This window comes from Puntigrus tetrazona, chromosome 15, assembly GCF_018831695.1.
Source record: "Puntigrus tetrazona isolate hp1 chromosome 15, ASM1883169v1, whole genome shotgun sequence".
Classification (NCBI taxonomy): Eukaryota; Metazoa; Chordata; class Actinopteri; order Cypriniformes; family Cyprinidae; genus Puntigrus; species Puntigrus tetrazona.
This window is the reverse complement of record NC_056713.1, coordinates 18,908,654-18,928,869: the sequence shown is the minus strand read 5'-3', so window position 1 is coordinate 18,928,869 and position 20,216 is coordinate 18,908,654. Positions and strand designations below refer to the sequence as shown.

The following is a 20,216-nucleotide window of genomic DNA, read 5'->3' as shown; positions in this document are numbered from 1 at the left end:
AGTCATGTGCAACAAAACTTGACTAATCTTTTATATTAAGATGCAGCATTTAAAGGTTTCCATCAGATCATGTACTCCTAGCTTAGGGAAGAGTATTAAGACAGTATTTAAGGTTGTAGAAACTGTTAAGCTTGTTTTCGTTATGATTTCTGTGTGTTGTAGGCCACACCGTATTTCATTGGTTTGATATTATTGGAGATTCTGTTGGGATGTTTAAAGACAGATGGCCCTCACATCAAGATAAACGACTTCATCACTTCTTTGTCAGCAGGCATGATGTCCCGTCTGCCTCAGTAAGTTGAAAGCAGCTTTCCAAGTGCGAGATTGACCTCACAGATCCTTCAAATGTCTATAGATACAAAACATAAGAAAGTCTTTTTTTTCAAAACCTGATTTTGTTGATAGTCACACTCCATATCAGACGACACTTGACCCTACAACAAGATTATGCAGAAACTGAGAACAAATCTAATGTTATTTCATGTTTTACTCATGCAGTTTCCATCGTATAGACTTGTTTATCTGCTTATGGGTTTTGTTGATGTAACTCAATTAAATTCTTTTGGTGTCTTTCTCAAGGCTCATGGTGAGAAGTTTGGAGCTGTCAGCTTATATTTATGTCTGGAACAACTTCCGTTTATTGGAGCTACCCTGGGATTCGGCTTGGACGTGGTGGCTTGCGTTTCTTGGTGTGGACATGGGATACTACTGGTTCCATCGATTTGCCCACGGTATGTGAATATCCTGCCAAATTCACTGCTATTATATCCATCCATCTGCTTTAAAGGAGTTTGCTGAATGTAAAAATGGAACATCGTAACATTCCCATTTTTACAGGATGTGCTACTTTCTTCTTGTGAATTTTAATGATTATTTTTTAGATTTATTTGATGCTTTAATCTAGTACTAATAGCGTTTTTACACCTTTCAGTTCCAACTGGAATAGGAACTATTAAAAAGCTTTCCATATGGTTTATAGTGATATAAAGACAAAAAAAAAGTTTTTGTGAAAAACAGACCAAAATTCAGGTTATAATTCATTGATATTCTTGCCATCCATCGAAACTTGCTTCTAGCCCACATTTGTGTCCAGAATTCAAACTTTTTAACATTTTACACATCATCATCATGCATGAAATAGCTTTTTTGGATATTTTCTGGAAACATTATTTGATTCTAAAGTCATATGTGCAAATGTTAGTTTTAAGTTACTTTCATAACAGCTGGTTTAGTTCCTGGTACTTTTGCGAGTTCATAACTTGGAAACGCAAGTAACCGATGACTGTTTTTCATTTATCTCCGACTCCATAGGATTTTTATTTTCCATATTTCTGTAAACACATTTATATACAGTATAATCTATCGGCTATCCAGATGTGGAAAATGCATCTTAGGTGAAACGCTTCATCTGGCTGCGCATTTGAAATATCAATCTGTCAAGAAGGCGGCAATTGCAAAAGACACTTATGTTTGCGTAGCATGAGAGTTCAGGCAAAGAGCCGGGAGACATGTGTCCAAACAGAGTATAACATTGTCACAGCTGTAATCTTTGAGTGCTGTGGTGTTTTTCTTCTTTCTTCAATAGCAGCCGTCACAGAACAGCATTGCCAGTAAACATACTTTGTTACCATAGACTGTAAATCTGCTTCTCAGAGTTTTCTGTCTTTGGAAGCAGCTCTGCAGTATTCTGTAGGGGAAAAAAAATCGTAATCCTAGTTTTGGTTTACCAAAATACAATTTTACAGGCTGTTTCTTTGTCTCAAATGTGCATTGCTCAATAATTTGCCCCATGTCCTCTTCTATTACACAAGTAAACATCCACACTGTGTCAGAGGCCAGGGCATTGACTTCGGTTTCTTCCGAGCGAAAAGGTAAAAACAAGCTACTGCCGTTTGTTTCTCAAGTATGCTTGCCATATGCTATACCAATTCCGTCCATTTGAGATTTAATGTTGATATGATGGCAGGACGTTTTCTCAATTACATCCTTCCAGACTTCACTTGGATCCCTAAATAAAGTGATGAGGTGCTTGTGGCTGTCATGTTATGTTTTCCATTGTCCCGGGTTCCTGCTCCGAGTCGGAAATGTCATTTTTGTCAGAGGTCTCCTGTGCCCAATTTGTTCTTTTTGAAGTCAGAGGAAATTATTTGTCTAGTTTTCTGTTCCATCGCTGTCCAAGATGACTTCTTTTGGATATCGTATGGTTATTATTCATAAAAGACCTCGGCATATTGGGCTTTCTTTCTTTATAGTAACAGTAGTTTAGACACTGTATATTTACAACCGGAGCATACTGTTGAGAAAAGTATCTGAAATGTGAACAATTGAAATAAAATGGGAATTGTAAGGAATTTAATAGTTCTGATTCTGTCCATTTTTTAATTAATAACTTACTCAGTTAATGAATTGGACCTATCTGGTTGTGCTTTATTATAGTTGTTGCAACCTGCAACCAGAGTTCAAAAAGTTATTTATTCCCAAGCTTAAACAAATTAATGACAGACAATAGCAATTAATAGATGATTTTGGGAATATTAAAGATATTTACAATAAGGATAATATTTACATTTTTCCTTTATGAATTGGATACCCCAAAATGAAAGTGTGCTTTAAATGGCCATCTTTGTTATTTCAGATTTCACTTCTGACCACTGATATTTGAGGTTTATAGCTGGTGGTCTTAAGGTTTAGCTAATGATCCTTGGATAGTTTTTGTACTCGGTTTTGGTTCAGTTGGTGTGCAGAGCTTTTATCTAAAGCTCAATGCTTTTGGGACTTGTAAGCTATAAATCTTTATTCTAGCATGAGAAAACATTTTTAGGGGCATAACTGCAGAAATATGACCACTATAAAGCCATGCCGACCCTAATTAGTGCCATTGTAAAAGCTGAACAATTTTTCATCATTTTTATTAATTTCGTCTTTACCCATGCAAGTTAAAAACTTAAAAAAAGAGAAAATTCGTTTTTTGATAATATAGGCATGCAGGGATCTGTAAAAATGCCTGCAATATGTGTAATATAATATCTGTAGCATTTAAAATTTGTATTGTGTTTTTATGTAATTTATCACAGCTGTCTTGAATGACATTTAAAACTAAATTCAAGCTGAAATTTAAGACCAATTTGTAAAGTAGGTGTTTTCCTTGTCTGAAGTAGCCATTTAATATTGTTAGAAATTCATATCCTCATAAATCAAAGGCTACGGTTTAGTTTTGGTGGCTTTTGATGTTGTCCAGGCATCTGCTTCTGCGTGAGCTATTTGCATGCATTCATTCTGCTCTCTTCTGTCATTCTCCGTCACATTTTTTCCACATGTTGCCTTATTTTCCAGTTGCCTGCAAACCTTTATTGCGACTCTCGGTGGTGTTTGGCCTTTCCATGTCTTCCTCTATAGTGATGCCACACTCCAGTGTAGCAGGGCTGGCTTTCCGACCGCACGGTCGGTTTTGGCAACATCAGCCAGACGAGGTTTATGGTTTAGCCCGGACTAGGTTAATGGTCTTCTGGATCTTTTTACGCATCAGGATTTTTTTTTTAATCCGTAGACAGAGAAGTATATTAAAATAGCTGCGGTCCACAATGTTCAATAGGAAATATGGTCAATTGCACTGTCTACAACAAGCACTTTTGCGTAAAAACAAACAGATATTTGTTGCCATTTTGATTGTGTAGCTGACATTTTAGCATTCTTAAGATAAAATATAACGTAGTAGGACTGAATGTGGCCGGCTCGCTGACAGCGGTCGTAGCTCAGTTTGCTCTCTTGCACTTGTGGAGGCAGACCAACAGTGATTCTGGTCCCCATATGCTACTATTTCCAAAGAGCTCCACCAAAACCTCAGCTCAACCCTCCGGAGAAACCTTATGGGCTTTTGACAGGAAGGCCACGGTGGCTTCTGTTGCATTAGGGCTTCATCAAGTTAGTCTTTCATTTCTAAGTTTCATGAGTCATGAGCAATGAAAGATGTAGGGTGGGCTCCAGAATTCTGAGACCACATTGAAAATCTGGGATCTGCTGTAGGTTAAACCTGGAAAGTTACGTTCTGAGAATGAGAGTTCTAACAGCTGATAAGTAATACAGTTAACATCTTTTTTAAGTAAAAACTGCATGTTTGTAAGAAACAAATGCAGACATTTTAACTGGTCTATAGTCCATAATAAAAGTCCTTTCTTGTCTTCTCACATTAAGAACCACTGATATATTCTTTTAGAACTGTTTTGGAGGAGTTTTCATGTTTTTATCAGCTACATGATGAAGATTAATTTGTTTCTGATGATCTTGGATGGCCCGAGGGTGTGTAAATATCCAGTAAATTTTCATTTGTTGGTAAGTTATTGCTTTAAACTGTGCTTACATTTTTTTTTCATTAGTGGTCTTTCCTCTACTTTCCCCTGATTTCCTTAGAAAGGTTCTTGCGCACTAACTCTGAAATGTTTAAATGTGTTTTTGAATTCGTCTTTTCTATAAAAATGCTTACTATGGATGTGAAAACGCAGAAAATCGAACCTAATTTGATGTTTTTCTTTAACAGACAAAAGTTTTGAAGGCAGTATGCTAAAGTGATTGTAAAGGCCTCATTTATTTTTTAACTTGTGAAAATTTCAGACCTGAATTTCAGACTCAGTGTGCAAAGACCTTACACATGTTTTTTCCCCCCTTATTTGTTCAGTAAATTTTTCATTGCATCCCCTAAAGTTTCAGAAGATTGATTTTCCTACGGTAATGCTCACGGATTGGAGTGCTTTTGATGGCAGACTTGCTTAAATAACCTTAGTTTTGGTGATTAGTTTGGCCTAAGGTTGCATTCTGTTCCTCATAGATGTGTAGCATGACGTCTTTAGATTAATTACAAGTCCTGCAGGTCTTTGGATCAGGAGACCCACATGTAAGCCCAAATTTCGTAAAACAGCGTGCATTTCAAGTCCCTAATTCCCTTTCCTTTTCGTTCACTAGTCACATAAAGACATTTGAGTAATGAGGCTTTGGGAAACGTTTGGTCTGTCCAAGGATGATACTGACTGCTGATCTAAGACATGCTTTTGTCATTCTAGCGGTATTGTCATATTGTGTCATTCTTTCTACAGTAGTTTGAGGTTTGGTTGAGGTTAGATGTTATAGGTTTAGACAGGGGATAGGGAGGGATATAAAGCCAAAGTGAAACTATAAACAAGTTATGGAAGGCAGTACGTAATGTTACATTTTTTATCACCTCACCCCGTGCAATGTTTTACAGTGGGAAAGGTGTTTATGGCACTTGATCCAATGTGTTTTCCAAAACTAAGCTTTGATCATGTTAGACATTTTGTGGCTGTCATCATTGGATATGCTTGGGGCAAAATGAGTAAATATTACATCTGATGTAACCTTGTAAAGTTGCACAGAGGAAGGCTGTACAGTACAGAGGTTTGGCTTTATTTGCGCATTTTTCATTTGTAAACGGAATCAGAAAATCATAAAAAGGAAGTAAAGGCAGCTTTTCCCAGTAGCAAATGGTTGCACATATGTTTACATATGGAGTCTCTCACTATCAGGTTCTGATACAGTAGTGGCACACGTTTAGCGTTTATGCAGACGGCGGCAGTTGTCAAGACAAATACATTGCATCAATGCCGCTGCGGGCCATCCCAAAGGAGGCTGGGACTGGATGTTATTGTTTTGAAAAGGAATCCTCTTGGTGGAAGGCAGCGGGCTTTAACCCCAGGCCACGGGGGCTTCATAAATCTTCTTCTGCCTCTGGAAGTCCCCGGCCGCGCAGGTTGGAGGGCGTACAAAAGAATCGAACCGGTCAGGATGTAGAGCCAGGGCTCAAACGAGCGCCCCCGGGACCCTGCAATAATATCAACAATGTCCAGCAAATCAGCCACTTGTGTTTGTAGGCGAGTGTGTGTATGTGATTTTTGGACGAGGCCAGACCGAGTCAGTCTGAGGCTTGTGTCTTGCTGTGTCGAAAATTTTGTCATACAGGGTAGGAGTCTACATTCACCATATGCCGTGTGTGAGGTAGGGCTGGTTAAAAATATATGTATTATTAATCCATTCTTAATAGTTGATTTTGATATCTATTCTTAAAATACCAAGATCGATAATTGCCAGTATTTCCTGCGCTGAATTTCAGTAGCAAACCCCACTGACAAATTTACAATCACATGGCAAAAAGTTACCATTTTTTTCTTTGTTTTCAGTCTGAATCGAATGTTGTAAGATAAAATTTATGGTGAGAAAAACACATTTACTTTGCACTTTTTTTTGCAAGTTTTTTGCAATCAGTGCAGCCTGATTCAATAACAAATGACTTAGTTAAACCGGTTCCTTTTAGTGAAACGAAAACATACATCACAGCTAGTGCAGCGTGATTCAACATTTCTTACGAACTGGGTTTTTAATGAATCATTGAAAAAGAATTCACAAGTTCAATCAGTCTAATGGCTCTTTAAACTCATTGAATCTGTCAGAGCAGTTACTCAACACGAACAAGTAATCATTACCTTTAGTAATGAAATATATTAAGAAAATTTACAGCCTTATACTATCTTTATGAGGGAGTTATTTAGTCAATAATTCAAGTGGTTCATTAGGAATAAAAAAAACTGACTTGCTACTTCTGAAGTGCCATTTTTTTTATTTTGATATTTAAATTAAACTGAACACCACTGTGTGTGTGTGTGTGTGTGTGTGTGACAAGTGCAGTATTGCATTAAAACAGTTCAGTTTGATTGATCTATATTGTACTATGTACTGCTTTAATTGGCGCATACAAACACACCCATCACTTGCACACAGCGATTGCGTAACGCACTGCACACACACAGACATTCAGGAGCTCAGAAACTTGTTGTCAGCGCTACCCCGTGAGTTTTATTAATCAATACGGAATCTGTACTGTATATTTCTCCACACAAGGAGAAATCAATGCTTGAAAAATTTGAGCTGCATCACCGGATATAGCTGCCATTTAACATTTCTATTATAAAACAGCTGACTAATATTAAACGGTTTGCAGCTTCCGTCTTACCTTGCTCTCCTTCAATGTTAAACTGATACTTTGCTCAGGAATTAGAGATCTGCGATCACCTCCAACTTTGATTTGATTGGTCATGTCAATTATTTTGACAGCGGTTGCGTAAAAGATTTGCCGGTGCCACCCGCATCTGTAATTTTCAGTACATTTTGTTCACACTTTAATGCTATTCTAAGCTCCCGTTGACCGTACCTCAAAATGCAGTTTTTGTTAACCTGTTGTTTATTAACAAATTACAAACACACAGTTTTTTTTCTGTATATCAGCCACGATTGCGGTGTCATTTCTTTTTACAAATGTCTCCAGTAGCAGTTTTGACTGTGAGCGAAGACATTGTGAAGTGTTGTGTTGACAGACATGGGTTTGGTTGCTCCGGCTGACTGTTTGTGTTGGCCTCTCTTGTTCGCCGGGCGCTTGTCCGCTCTGCCCAGACGTTCACAGTTCACTGATAACCTGAAAGACATGGCATGCAGTCTCAGCGAGGCCCGTGGCATCAAGTAGGAGCGATTACTTAGGGTGGCACTGGAATTGAGGGGGTATTTGCATGTTGGTTGAAAAGGGAAAACTCATTATTTAGGTCATGTGATGAAAACAGCTTGACTGCCAAGTGTTCTTGGTCCCTTATAGTTTTTATAATTAGGTTTTTGAAAGTGCAAATGTTTAGCACATTAAAAATACATTAAAATTATTACATTTTCAAGTAGAGAGATTGAATTTTTTTTTATATCGTTTTTCTACAGTACTCTTTAAACTGCGGCTGTAATGCACAATGGTATAATCAGTGTGTTTTGTTGTTGGATTAACCCTTCACCTCGTGTAAAAGCCTCTCACCCAATTCATATCTACTGTTACAGATGCACTGTGACTCACGGTAACTGTATATGTGAGGCTGCACTTTTCTGTTCCTGTACAGAGCGATAAGAGTGATTTAAGCACAATAGACCCTGAACTTAAAGATGAATTTTGTTATGCCTGACATATATACGCAGATGCTGGGAATTTCGTACATTTTTTTTATGATAACTTCATGGCATGGTTGTGATATCATTTTAGAATTTAAGACTAGCAAGTAGCAACCACTAAGATCACCTTAGCAAATTTCTTACAGACCACCAAGAGCATCCTAGTAACCTCAAAAACCTGGCAACCATGGCTAAGAAGTACTAGAAATGTGGTGGCGAGTTTGTCATTAAATCTCAAAATGTGGGGAAAATCAGAATGATTACAAACAAATAAATAAATACATATTTTCGCTTAGCTATATTAGCTTTTAGGTAATTTACTGTGTGGAAATTCTGTAAAAAGGTTTTTACACTTTTGCATGATATTATTGATTATTTTGATCATATTTGTCCAATCACAATGATCAATAATATCATACAAAAACTGCTAAACAGAATTAGCATATTTATGACCTCAAACCTAATATAACTAGACTAAATGTTGTATTTATTTTTAGTGATTTTATTGAATTATTATAGTCATTTTTTTAAATAATTACTGATATTTTAAAATATAGTATATAATAATAATAATAATAATATTATTGTAATATAATAGTAATACTAATAATTACAAATTTTAACTATTATACATTATATAATTATAAAACATTATAATTATAAAATTAATACAATTATAAGTGATAAAAATAATATAATGTATTATATTATTTTTATCACTTATAATTGTATTAATTTTATAATTAGAATGATGATCATCATTTTTAATTATCCCAAACAAACTCTTGTACTCTCACCACGTTGTGTTTTAGACACAAACTAGCAAATGACTGTGTGAATTAACTACAGTTGTATGTTATCTCTTAGTTATCTTTTGAGTGCTGAGACCAAACTAATACTTCTATATCCATTTATAGTACACACTGCTTTTTGTGCAAGCATGCTGTTTATCCCTGTATTCTTGAGAAAAGAACACAATCTCCGTGTCTGAGCAGACCATGGTCTTCAGGCATGATGGGAAAGTCTTTTCTGTGGCATAGGTTCTCATCATTAAAGCTCTTCCCCTCTGAATACTGCCTGCCAAACTATGCGGCTTCCAGCCGAGGCCGGCGCACGAGGACATGGATTGCAATGAGGCCTAGCTGAACATACTTCCTACCGGTGACACCCCACATCAATCTTACACTGCTCTGCCCTAGGAGGTGAAAGCATGGGCTCACACACTCTCAAGCAATGACTGGAGCTCTGCGGGTGTGTTTTGAGAAAAACCTCTCATTTCATCTCTTGATTTGAAGCAGAAAGCTCTAAAGAGTGTCATTTGCAATAAAGTAGTAGTATAGCTTATGCAATGCATCATTTAAACTTTGGAATTTTAAGCTGAATTGTGAATATATATATATATATATATATATATATATATATATATATATATATATATATATATATATATATATATATATATATATATATATATATATATATATATATATATATATATATATATATATATATATATATATATATATATATATATATATATATATATACACCAGTAGCATGGAGGCATGTTTAGGGAAACCAAATTTTATGTAGTTTTGTTTGCAATTCATTTAGTAAAAAAACACTTTTTTTTTTTTTTTTTTTTTGTAACATCGTAATGTTTATTTTATTATTATTCATATATAATTGCATTGCACTTAAAATGCATTGTGAGTAAAAACATAGAATCGCTTTCCTGGTTCTGCTATCTAGATTAAGTGGACAGGTTGATGTTGTTTTCTCAATGGAAAGCTTCGACTGCTCACTTTGCTGGCCTGGTGATTTTAACTTCCAGCAGAGCCCCACTGGCAGAGAGGAAGGTTTTGTTCTTGCACTCTCACCATGGTGTGTTTTGTCAGCTGGATCGCAGCATTTCATCGGGAACTTCACCAACTCTTAGATTTGATGGACCTCACACTTACACAAGGCCTTCGACTATCTCAGAGAAAAATCCTAAAGAGATTTGACAGTGTTTGAAACCTCATTAGAGGTTTGGATTGCTTAGGCAATCCTGTATACTTCCACTGAAGGAGGAACCCAAGCTGCATCAAGGGACCAGAATATTATTGAGACTTAGAGAAGAGTTTTTTTTTTTTTTTTTTACTTTTATTTTATTTTATTTTTAATTTTTTTTGCACAAATTCATAGAGAATCCAGGTTAATTTAATTTTAATTTTAATTTTTTATTTTATTTTATTTTACATTTGCAAAAAAAAAAAAATGCCTAAAAGATGTAAATTAGTCTCTTTCATTGCTGCTCGTTATTAATTCACATTCTCCACGTTGTTTTAACTGTATCATTCAGCTGTATGTATCTGTCTCTCTTTTTGTCTTTTCAGAGTTAAACATCCTGTGGGCTGCCCATCAGGTTCACCACAGTTCTGAATACTACAATCTGTCGACAGCACTACGCCAGTCTGTCACCCAGCAGTTTTCCTCATGGGTATGAAGTACCTGCATCTCACTAATTAATCTGTGATAATTTTGGCACAGTGCACGATAGATCCTGTAACAGTTATTAGTTAATGAGCTCTAACAGTGTAGCTAATGGCCTATTATGAAGTGATAATGTTTTATGTGTTTTATCAGGCATTTTACCTTCCGTTGGCGCTGATCGTCCCTCCGTCAGTTTTTGCAGTGCACATACAGTTTAACCTGCTCTATCAGTTTTGGATTCATACTGAGGTACTGTGAGATTTGTCTTTACTAAATGTTTTGCACATTTATGTTTACTAAATGTTTAGCACAAGGAAGATATTTTGAAAAAAATGTTTGTAACCAGGCTGTTTTGAGTCACTATTGATACAGAATTAACATTTTTGGGTGAACGGTTCCTTTAAGTTTCATAGTATGTGTAGCCATTTTCAAAACTCTAACCATTTGTATTTTTCCTGTGGTTCTGAATACCACAGTCAATCATAAGTAATGAGATTTTGAGATTTTATGAAATATTCCAAACAGAAGCTTTACATTTGCCATTTAAATGGCCTTCAGTATCGGCTTTACATTCAGGGATCGTTTGGGAAATGGATTTGGAATCACTTCCATCTTGTAGAGCTCTATTAGTGAAAACAGTCTTCACGTCTCCAGTTTTCTGAAGGGTATAATTTATGCTCCCTTTATAGGCTTTTTTTGATGTCGTGTAATTTATTGGCGTCGAATTCCCAGTCCTCATCCAACATTAGAACACGAGTTAAATTGTGAGGGAGCTCTTTTCTTTTAAGACAAAACTCAGCTGTTGCCAGATCTCTCATTACATGAAAATAATGGCCTACTGAAATATGGCGCTCACTTACGCTGAGCTGTTCCCATTTTGCAGACGTCAGAAGTCAAGCACTCAAGTTAAAAACCTGATGGTCGGCTATAACACCTGCGATATATGCCTCATCAAGCTCAAATGGATGTTTTTTTTTCCTGGTAAAATAAGGCATGGAGTGTGTATGCGTGTATTTAACTCACCGTAAAGCTTGTGCAGTGACACGCATGCATATTTATGAGTGTGTGTTATCAGGCGCGTTGGCTTCTATATGCGTCTTCTAATCCAATGTAATGTTTGTGTTACTTCCAATCTATAAATATTGTTCTTTCCATCTGGAAATTTGGCCACCTTTCTCTTTCCGTAGTTAGCGGAGTTTCAACCGAGCTCATCAGATAAGAAAACACCATGTATTAATGATGTCTCCAAGTACATTTGCGAACATCTGAACCAGTCAAGGTTCCACAATCCCCGAAGAGCACATTTCTTCATCGTTTGAAGCCAAGATAAAGACAAGGCACTCAATAGGGAAAATTAATCACATGCCGTATGTAAGACTAATATTAAGATTCGGTCTGCCTGTCCATATGAAAAATGTCAAAGGAGGACAATGGGCTAACCCATGATCATTTATCTTTTGGTATTTTGTTTGTGGTTTGCATGCTGTATATATGAATGACCTGTTGCAGTTGCCCCTTTGTGCATGAAAGGAAATAGTTATTAGCGAGGTTAAAGTTCGCCAAAAAATGAAAATACTGTCATCATTTACTTACAATAAAGTAATTCTGGACATGTATGACTGTATGATTTCTTCTATAGAACACAGAATAAGGAATGTTCTAGCCATTTTGTCCACGCAAGCTTTCAAGCTGAAAAATGACATAAAATCATGATAAAAGTGGCTTTTGTGAAAAACAGATCCAAATTGAGGTTATTAATGTGATAACCTTATCCTTCAGTAAGCTGTTAACCATTGCAAATGCATAATCGAATGTGATTTGAACAGTCTAATTTCTAAAAGAATCAATCACATGGGTTTTGTGAACTAGATCATCAGTGAATACTGTCATATTTCGCTACTTAAAAATAATCATATAACTCCAGAAGACTTGGTGGTTTCACTTTATTTTGATGGTCCCTTTAACACTATAAATGAAGTTGTAACTACATTTCTACTAATTGTCATTAGACTGTAGAATAAGTCGACGTGTATTTGCAAAGTTACTTACAGTCAGTAGAATGTCTTTTGGGAGACCATCACAGTAAAGATTTAGCAGATGTTATTTAGAAAGTGCACTAATAATCTAATGAGAGTTAGTTGACTTGTAGGGGCATAAAGTTACTTATTGTTAATAGACTTCATTGTTGGCCATCAAAATAAAGTGTTACTGATTTGGACTATATCACACAAGTCACATTCACATCCTTTTTGAAGGTTTTGTAAGAATGCATAATCTGTAACCTTGTGTTTCTGTCAATAGCTGGTCAAAGATCTTGGACCTCTAGAGTTTATCCTAAATACTCCCAGCCACCACAGAGTTCATCATGGTAAGCATTATTACCTTTGACTGTAAATTGCACTGCACTGCACTGTTCCCATAGAGCTTTGATATTGCTCGGTTTATCACTGTGGGCCAAAAGCTAAGCATGTATGTCACTGAGATCTTATCTTGTGACTTAAGTAACGCTGTTAATACCGGCTATACTCTTCATCTAAGGAAAACATTGTACACCTGTTAACAGAGATTCCGTAATGACCAGTGAATCAGTGACATTTGACCATGCATTCACAGGGCGAAATCCATATTGCATCGATAAGAATTATGCAGGAATTCTGATCATATGGGACAGGATGTTTGGTAAGTAAAATGTCAGATAATAGTTGTTTTGCAAATGAATAGAAATTAGATCTTGCAGCACATAAGTCCAATAAACTCTCTCTCCCTATTACTTAATGTCATATTTGTACCGTCTGGAGATCAACAAATGATCTGTAATGAACTTTTTTTGTAAATTCTGATGTATAAACACACGGAAGTCATTTTGAAAACGTGGTGTTCTCTGCTCTTTCCCATCATAGGTACTTTTGCTCCTGAAAGTGATAAAGTTGTCTATGGGCTCACACACCCAATCAGCACATTTGAAATCTGGACTGTTGAGGTTAGTCTAATAAAGATATATTTATTTTTAATTGAATAATGAATTTATTTATTGTCATTTATTTACATATTAATGGTAATCTTACAGTAATTTTTTGTAAAATACTTTTTTTTCAAAGTAAAATCCTTTTTTCAAGTTTTGCATAATTTACATTTTTACTATTATTATTGTAACATGGGCTCAGTGATCACACTACGTAAGCAAACTTTACGTCATTCATACGCAAAATGTTTGGATTAATTTGCCTCCACATTCTACCAAGACCTTTGACTAGTGAAAATATCAACACTGGAGATGAATTGGGTTTCACATAATGGGTTCTAGTGTATCAGACCGACCTAATTTTAGAGATGTAAATATCCGACCAAAGGCAATGGGAGCCAAGCTTCTCCTCACATTACCATGCTAGTGGAAAAGCCATGCTGTAACCATAACATTATTACTCCACTTTAAACACGCTGCTCAGGAGAGGTGAAAGAGTCCTGCAAAACCAAATGGAGGTTGTGTTTGATTATTTTTTCTGTGCTCTCCTGTGGCAGTCTGGAGTAAGAGCGATCTGATGCGTGTGACAAAAAGCATTTAGATACGAGGACGAGATGGCGATGAATGAAATGAAAAGAATAATGTTTATCTTATGGTGAAATATAAACTGTGATTTCAAAAAAATAAGTGAGATGGAAAGTCAGAAAAATGTATAAAATATAAATCAAAGGGGTAGTAATTCTTTGTCATAGTTTAGTGAAGAGTTTTTAGGTAATGCAGCATTAAAGAGGTCACTTAATATTAAGGATGCATGTGCCATTTATAGTTTATGGCCTCATTCTTCTTTTCTTTCCTCTCTAAAGTTCCTTTATTACCCGTACCTATGGCAGAGGTTCTGGGAAGCAGAAGGAATTTCAAATAAGCTGTCCGTCATTTTTAAAGGGCCAGGCTGGACTCCAGGAAAACCCAGATTGGGAGACATTGCTGATATACCACAGGTGGGAAACCTTTTTTTTTTTTTTTTTTTTTTTTTTTTCAAGATGTGACTTATTCTGATAAAACAGTAGTCTGCATGCTGTTCCAAAATGAACTGTTTTTTTATAAACTGTTAAAATTTATAAATAAATTTTTTCTTTTATATTCATAAAAAAAATAATAATTTTTCAGCGTTGATAGTCATAACAAATATTTTTGTGCCCTCCCCATCACAGAAATAAATAATATTTTAAAACATTCAAACTGTTATTTTCAATTAATGTAGTCCTGGTGAGAATAAAAAAAACTTCTTTCAAAAATATTAAAATCTTTTAACAGTGGTTTAAAATATTTTTAATAAGACATTTATTAAAAAGTTTATTAGTAAGTGGTAAAAAAAACTATTTTCCAATATGTGCAAAATTTTTCAAAATGTCTTCAAAATGCACCAAAACAATATTTTAGGAGCAGGACTCTGTCTGACCAATGGTAAGTGGAGTATGTGTTTAGGAAAACTAGTTGGAAATTATTTGATCAGTTTCATATCTGCTAGTGGTGCAGAAATTTTCACGTTCACCTTTAAATATGAAACTCTTTTGTTCCTCACCTTACTTGTCGTTTACTACCTGCTGTTTCTGTAACAGGAAAAAAGGTCTCTCAAACGACTCCCCGAGTTCTCACATAAAAACAGAGTCACGTTTCAGACAGGCTTTACAAGTGTGCGCCGTTGCCAAATGAATCTTAACCGCCTTTGTGGGCTGAAGCACAATAGGCTCATTTTCACTCGTCTTTAAAAAGGCAAGCTTTTTTTGGGCCCGATCAAACAGCAGGCCTGCGACAAGGTTTTGAAGTCTTCTCATCAGGAGAGCGGCGGTTTGCTTTGAAACACGTCTGACTGTGCCACATACTAACAGACGCAGCTTCACACTCCGAGGAGCCCTGTCTCTCCCTCTCTTTCTGTCGCTCTCAACCATGTTACAATTAAAGCCACCTCAAAGTGGGCCCTGGTGATCCTAAACATGTGGAGAGAGCAGGAATTTGACAGAAATATCTTGAAAGGCCCTCGGTGATGCAGACCGGGGTGTGCCTGTTGTTTCTCCTGTGGAGTGGAGGAGAGTAGGAGCGAAGGAGGCCGGCTCGGATGTGTTGATTTCTGAGGGAAAGCAGAACACACTGCGGCGGTGGTGTGAAGAAAACCCACACGTGTCTGCAGCTGATACAGCCTCAGGAATTCGTAGGAAATCAACAGTGATTAAGTTCTCAATGATTCATGTCCAAAAACACTGATGTACGAAGCAGAGTTATTTTAGGTCAGGATCCAAACAGTGATGCAATTTTCTTATGTACTGTATTTAATGTGGAAGTATTGGATTGGCCAACTAGCGATGTGTGTGATTTATAAATAAATATATATATATATATATATATATATATATATATATATATATATATATATATATATATATATATATATATTACACACACACAAGGTCAAGCTGGTTCAAACAAAGTAGCTGCTTTATCTACTATATTTAACCAATAGACCTTATGCCTACTGTACCAGGTCTAGGCCTACATCAACAACCTAGACCTCCAATTAATGGTGCTAATTAACCAACTTGAAATAGCGAGAATTTTGGCGAGAGGTTTTGTATGAATATCGGCTGTTTTTTGTTGGTCGAAGGTGGTCTGCTAGCTCTAACCAAGCTGACCTTGAGACAACTAACTAGCAAAATGTATATATTTAATAATATAATCTGCTGTATAGTCTTAAAAGCATTCGTACAACACACTTTGAACAAAAACAATCTTGTATTGATGGTGTGTGCACACCTAAAGTATATGCAATTATTTGTGCGAGTAGATTACACAGAAAGTAAATGCAAAGAAGTAAATTTGCACCGGGGCAACAAAAAAAAATTGTGCTTGAATGGTGCAGAAATTACTATACTTCTCCAAAAACACAATATTTGCTGAGCTTTTTGTGTGCCCACAACATAACAGATAATAGCGCTAATAAATAAGTGGTAGCAAAGATAAGTATATGTATGGTGAAAAAAAGTGCTGATTTTTTTTTTTTTTTTTTTTTTTTTCCTTCACAAAACTTTGTTCATTCTCCAATCAGATTACAGGAGAAGAAATGCCTCACAATCCAGCATGGTCCCCTCTGATGCAAGCCTATGTGCTTGTACAGTTCCTTCTTTTGCTGGATGTATATAACAACTTATTAATGGATCAAACGGTAAGTACTTTTTCCTGCTTTTTTGTACTTTCACCGTTAAAATCGACATCTGATTTTCCCAGAAATGTGCCCCACTGAAATGTCAAAGCTATCATCTGAATGCCATCTTTCATTGTCATCTACAGGAGCCTTGAAAGCTTTTAATTTGCTGTGTGGTTAACGCTACCTCGCAATGTCTGTTATCAGCCTCGATCTCTCTCTCATTATCCTAAATGTTCCTCTAATAATAAAGCATTTTACTAGCTGAGTACGGACAGAATACTTTGAAGTAATCTTTGTCTATTATTTTTCAACCCCCCCTTTTAAAAACAGAGATGTTCAGTTGCCCTTGTCCGTTATCCTTGGAAGTCCACGTTCCCCCAGGCATATTTTTGGTTAGCCAGAAAGCATGACCCCACCCAGCCTCCCCGCTGCATTGAAACGGCCTGTTTTCCTGTGATTCCTACCTCTGCGGTGCTCTCTTAGTTGGAGAAGTGTCCCTTGGATCCCTTTCCTTAGCTCCACCAGCCAATAAAACAGCCGGCTGGTGGTCCAGCAACCAACACAAATTTCCCAGCCCCTGGAAACCTTCCTTTTGCATCAGTCACATTGTCCAAAAAAAATAACAAACCGAGGCCTTGAGGCTTCGCAATAAATAATGCAAGAAGTGTATTTATACCTCGTTGTCTAGTTCCATTGACGATTGATGCTACTGAAGATGCACTCCAAAAGCTTAAGTTTTTGTCATTTTTTTTTTAATTGTCATCCTCCATACAGGGCTGCTGGATGTCTGACTAACTGATCATTATGGAAGGTCTGTGCAGTGACCTCAATGCAAATTTCGGAAGATGGTTTTCCCCCCTTTCCCCTCACTTTGCCCTCTTGGTCTGTTATTTTTGAAACTAGATATGAAAAGGCTTTAAAAATTAACCAATCAAAATAGATTTTTTCCCCCTTTTTGTTAATTGTCGAAAAATGAGCCAGTGCTTCAGGGCTGAGGTCTGGGATCTGGATTCTATCTGGTGACACATGGGAAAAAGTCTGTAATTGTTTGCTGGTGTCATATCAAAGACGTTATGAGGTCAGTCACCTGACTTAACCACTGCTGAGTATGATGGTCAAGGTCAAGAAAACCTCATTAACATCATTCCTTGTATTAGCAGCAAATTATCACCATATTATGATTTCAGTGTAAATCCAGCCATAGAGGTGTGCCAATTCAGTCATAGATGATACTTCCCTAACGGTTGGCCTTGAGTTCTTGGACCGTCGAGATAGTATTACTCAACTGTCCCGACTTCTAAATTTGTTAGGTCACTTTAATTCAGCTGTGTTGCTTGCAAAGTTATTTGAGTTGGAGTTATTGATATTGAGTAAGACAATATAAGGTTTTTAAAATCCCTGCATAATTTGTTGTTCCCCCACAGTACAAAATCAGTTTGTTCTTTATATAAGAAGTTCTATTTATAGCTTTTTCACACCAAAAATTGTAAGGAATAAACCTTAGGCTGAAGGAAAATTAAATTCACGTCTGTGCAGTAAAATACAGGATCTATCTATCTATGTCTGTAACTATATTATTTTATTACTCATCTTTCACCTGCAGATACTTTCTGAGATGACTGTACTTTTTTTGACTGCCTACGTATTACTTTCTCTAACCTCTCTGGGCTTCCTGATCGATCAGAGGTACAGCTCCTATCTTCTGTTGTGTCTTTTTTTATATATATATATATATATATATATATATATATATATATATATATATATATATATATCTATATATATAATTTTTTTTTTTTTTAATCACAACAGTAACATTTTTGGGCAAGCTAACCCTTTTAATGAAAGTATATGTATACTTGCACTTGCAAATTTTATTTTATTTCATTGCATTCCATTTGATTTGTGCTTAAGGTAACTCATTATTTTTCCCAGTAGACTGGCTTTCAAAAATGGTTTTACTGTATATACGCAGTATATGGACATTATGTTAATGTACTGTGTGCTAAAAAGCATTGTACAATCATAAAATATATAAATAAGAAAAATAAAATGTTGTTGTTCCCTTCTATTAGGGCTAATGCAGCTGAAATGGAGATGCTGAGATGTGTTTTGATAATGGCTCTTCAACGGTTTGGTTACATTAAGCCTCTGATGCCTCTGTTGGCTTTTCCGATTGAAGTAAGTTTGATTGACACATACATCATTACCATAAGTCTCTATGTCCAGCTTCCATTTAAGCTTCTCTTTGGATCATTCTCAAAAGATGCTGAAAAACACGATCATCAGGTCTTACACTAGCTTGTGGAGTTCATGCTGCTCAAATTCTGCACATATTTTTCAATGAAGCTTTACTTTTCACAAATTTGATGCTTAAATGGTAGAAATAGTGTTACTTCCACTAGTGCTGTCAGACTTATGTATACGTTTTAACGTCTTCTTTAATGTATGCGTGTTCGTGAGCTTGTGTGTGTGTGTGTGCTCTTCGGGATCTGGCGCTGGGTCTCTCTACATGCCTCAGTGATGTATGACTCCAGATGCATGGCCCAATTGACCATAAAATTGCAGTGTGTGTTTCTGGCACTTGCAGCGTGGGCCGTGCATCTCAGCTGACCTTTCATTAGCGCGCCACCTCTCTCTTCATGACCCTCCATCCCTCCCTCCAGCTCTCCTCTTCTCACCATCCCAGCTTTACGCAAAGGCAACGTTTCTGGAATCAATTAAACACGTCTGCGGCTCGCCGCGAAAGACTGATTAGATTTACACAAGAGCTCAATTGCTCGTTTTACTTTGTGAGCCTGCATCTGTGAGCTCAGGTGCTGAAGAGCGTCATATTTTTGTGTGAACTGTACCCACGGACTCCTCCTGATTTAATGCGTTTCGGTTGTAATAGGCCAAGGAAAGAGTTTCCCTTTCCCTGTAACTTTCCTTTAGACTGGTCTATTTGCAGCAGTGCCATTCAGAAACCCTTCAGAAACATTATCATTCGCTAAAAATTGCCCTGTCAGTTCCACACTCATCCCAGCTTTTGTTTATTTCAGCTAGTGGATGGTTTTTTTTCCATTTCTGCCTGTGTTTTTTCCATTCGGTGTTTTTCCACCCATCAGAGCTAATATTTGTCCTCCTCATTTCTCAAGAGCGAAACAAAAATTGTTCTGCTGCAAAGACCCACCCCACTTTTTTTTTGAAGGAAAAGGTTAAAATAATATTATTAAGATCAGCCTCACACAAAAGCTGCAGTCAGCAGCATCGCTGGCTTATCTTTTCATAGCACCTGACACCCTCCAGCACGCCACAGGAGAGGAGCCTGAATTAGACTGATAAGAAGAGTATTAGCAAGTAGTTCAGGTGATTGGACACTTTTGATTCTCGGGTATCACCATCGATTTAGGGTTTGTGGATTGTTTGGGATATGTTTTTTCATGCAGTGCGTAGCACAGCTCTAAGTGAATGAAAACATCCTGCAAAGTTTTAAATCAGAAAGTGCACAGTCTATAAAGTTATTGTCTCTCAAAAGAAAGAGTCGACTCTGAATCATTGAAATGAGGCATTTTTAAAAATCATCCCAAGCCGTGAAAGCATGAAATATTAGCATAT

At 36.6% G+C, this 20,216-nt stretch overlaps 1 protein-coding gene across 3 annotated transcripts in view; it reads left to right on the top strand.

The window, feature by feature from the left end:
- agmo (alkylglycerol monooxygenase) overlaps window positions 1-20,216 on the top strand; it is a 31,143-nt gene that overhangs the window by 3,649 nt on the left and 7,278 nt on the right. For all 3 annotated transcript variants that reach the window (XM_043258953.1, XM_043258951.1, XM_043258952.1), the window contains exons 2-12: window positions 163-293; window positions 580-731; window positions 10,362-10,465; window positions 10,612-10,707; window positions 12,760-12,826; window positions 13,072-13,137; window positions 13,359-13,438; window positions 14,284-14,418; window positions 16,521-16,637; window positions 18,223-18,305; window positions 18,695-18,800. In XM_043258953.1, the coding sequence (XP_043114888.1) occupies window positions 163-293; window positions 580-731; window positions 10,362-10,465; window positions 10,612-10,707; window positions 12,760-12,826; window positions 13,072-13,137; window positions 13,359-13,438; window positions 14,284-14,418; window positions 16,521-16,637; window positions 18,223-18,305; window positions 18,695-18,800 (1,137 nt within the window). The remainder of the gene's footprint in view (window positions 1-162; window positions 294-579; window positions 732-10,361; window positions 10,466-10,611; window positions 10,708-12,759; window positions 12,827-13,071; window positions 13,138-13,358; window positions 13,439-14,283; window positions 14,419-16,520; window positions 16,638-18,222; window positions 18,306-18,694; window positions 18,801-20,216) is intronic.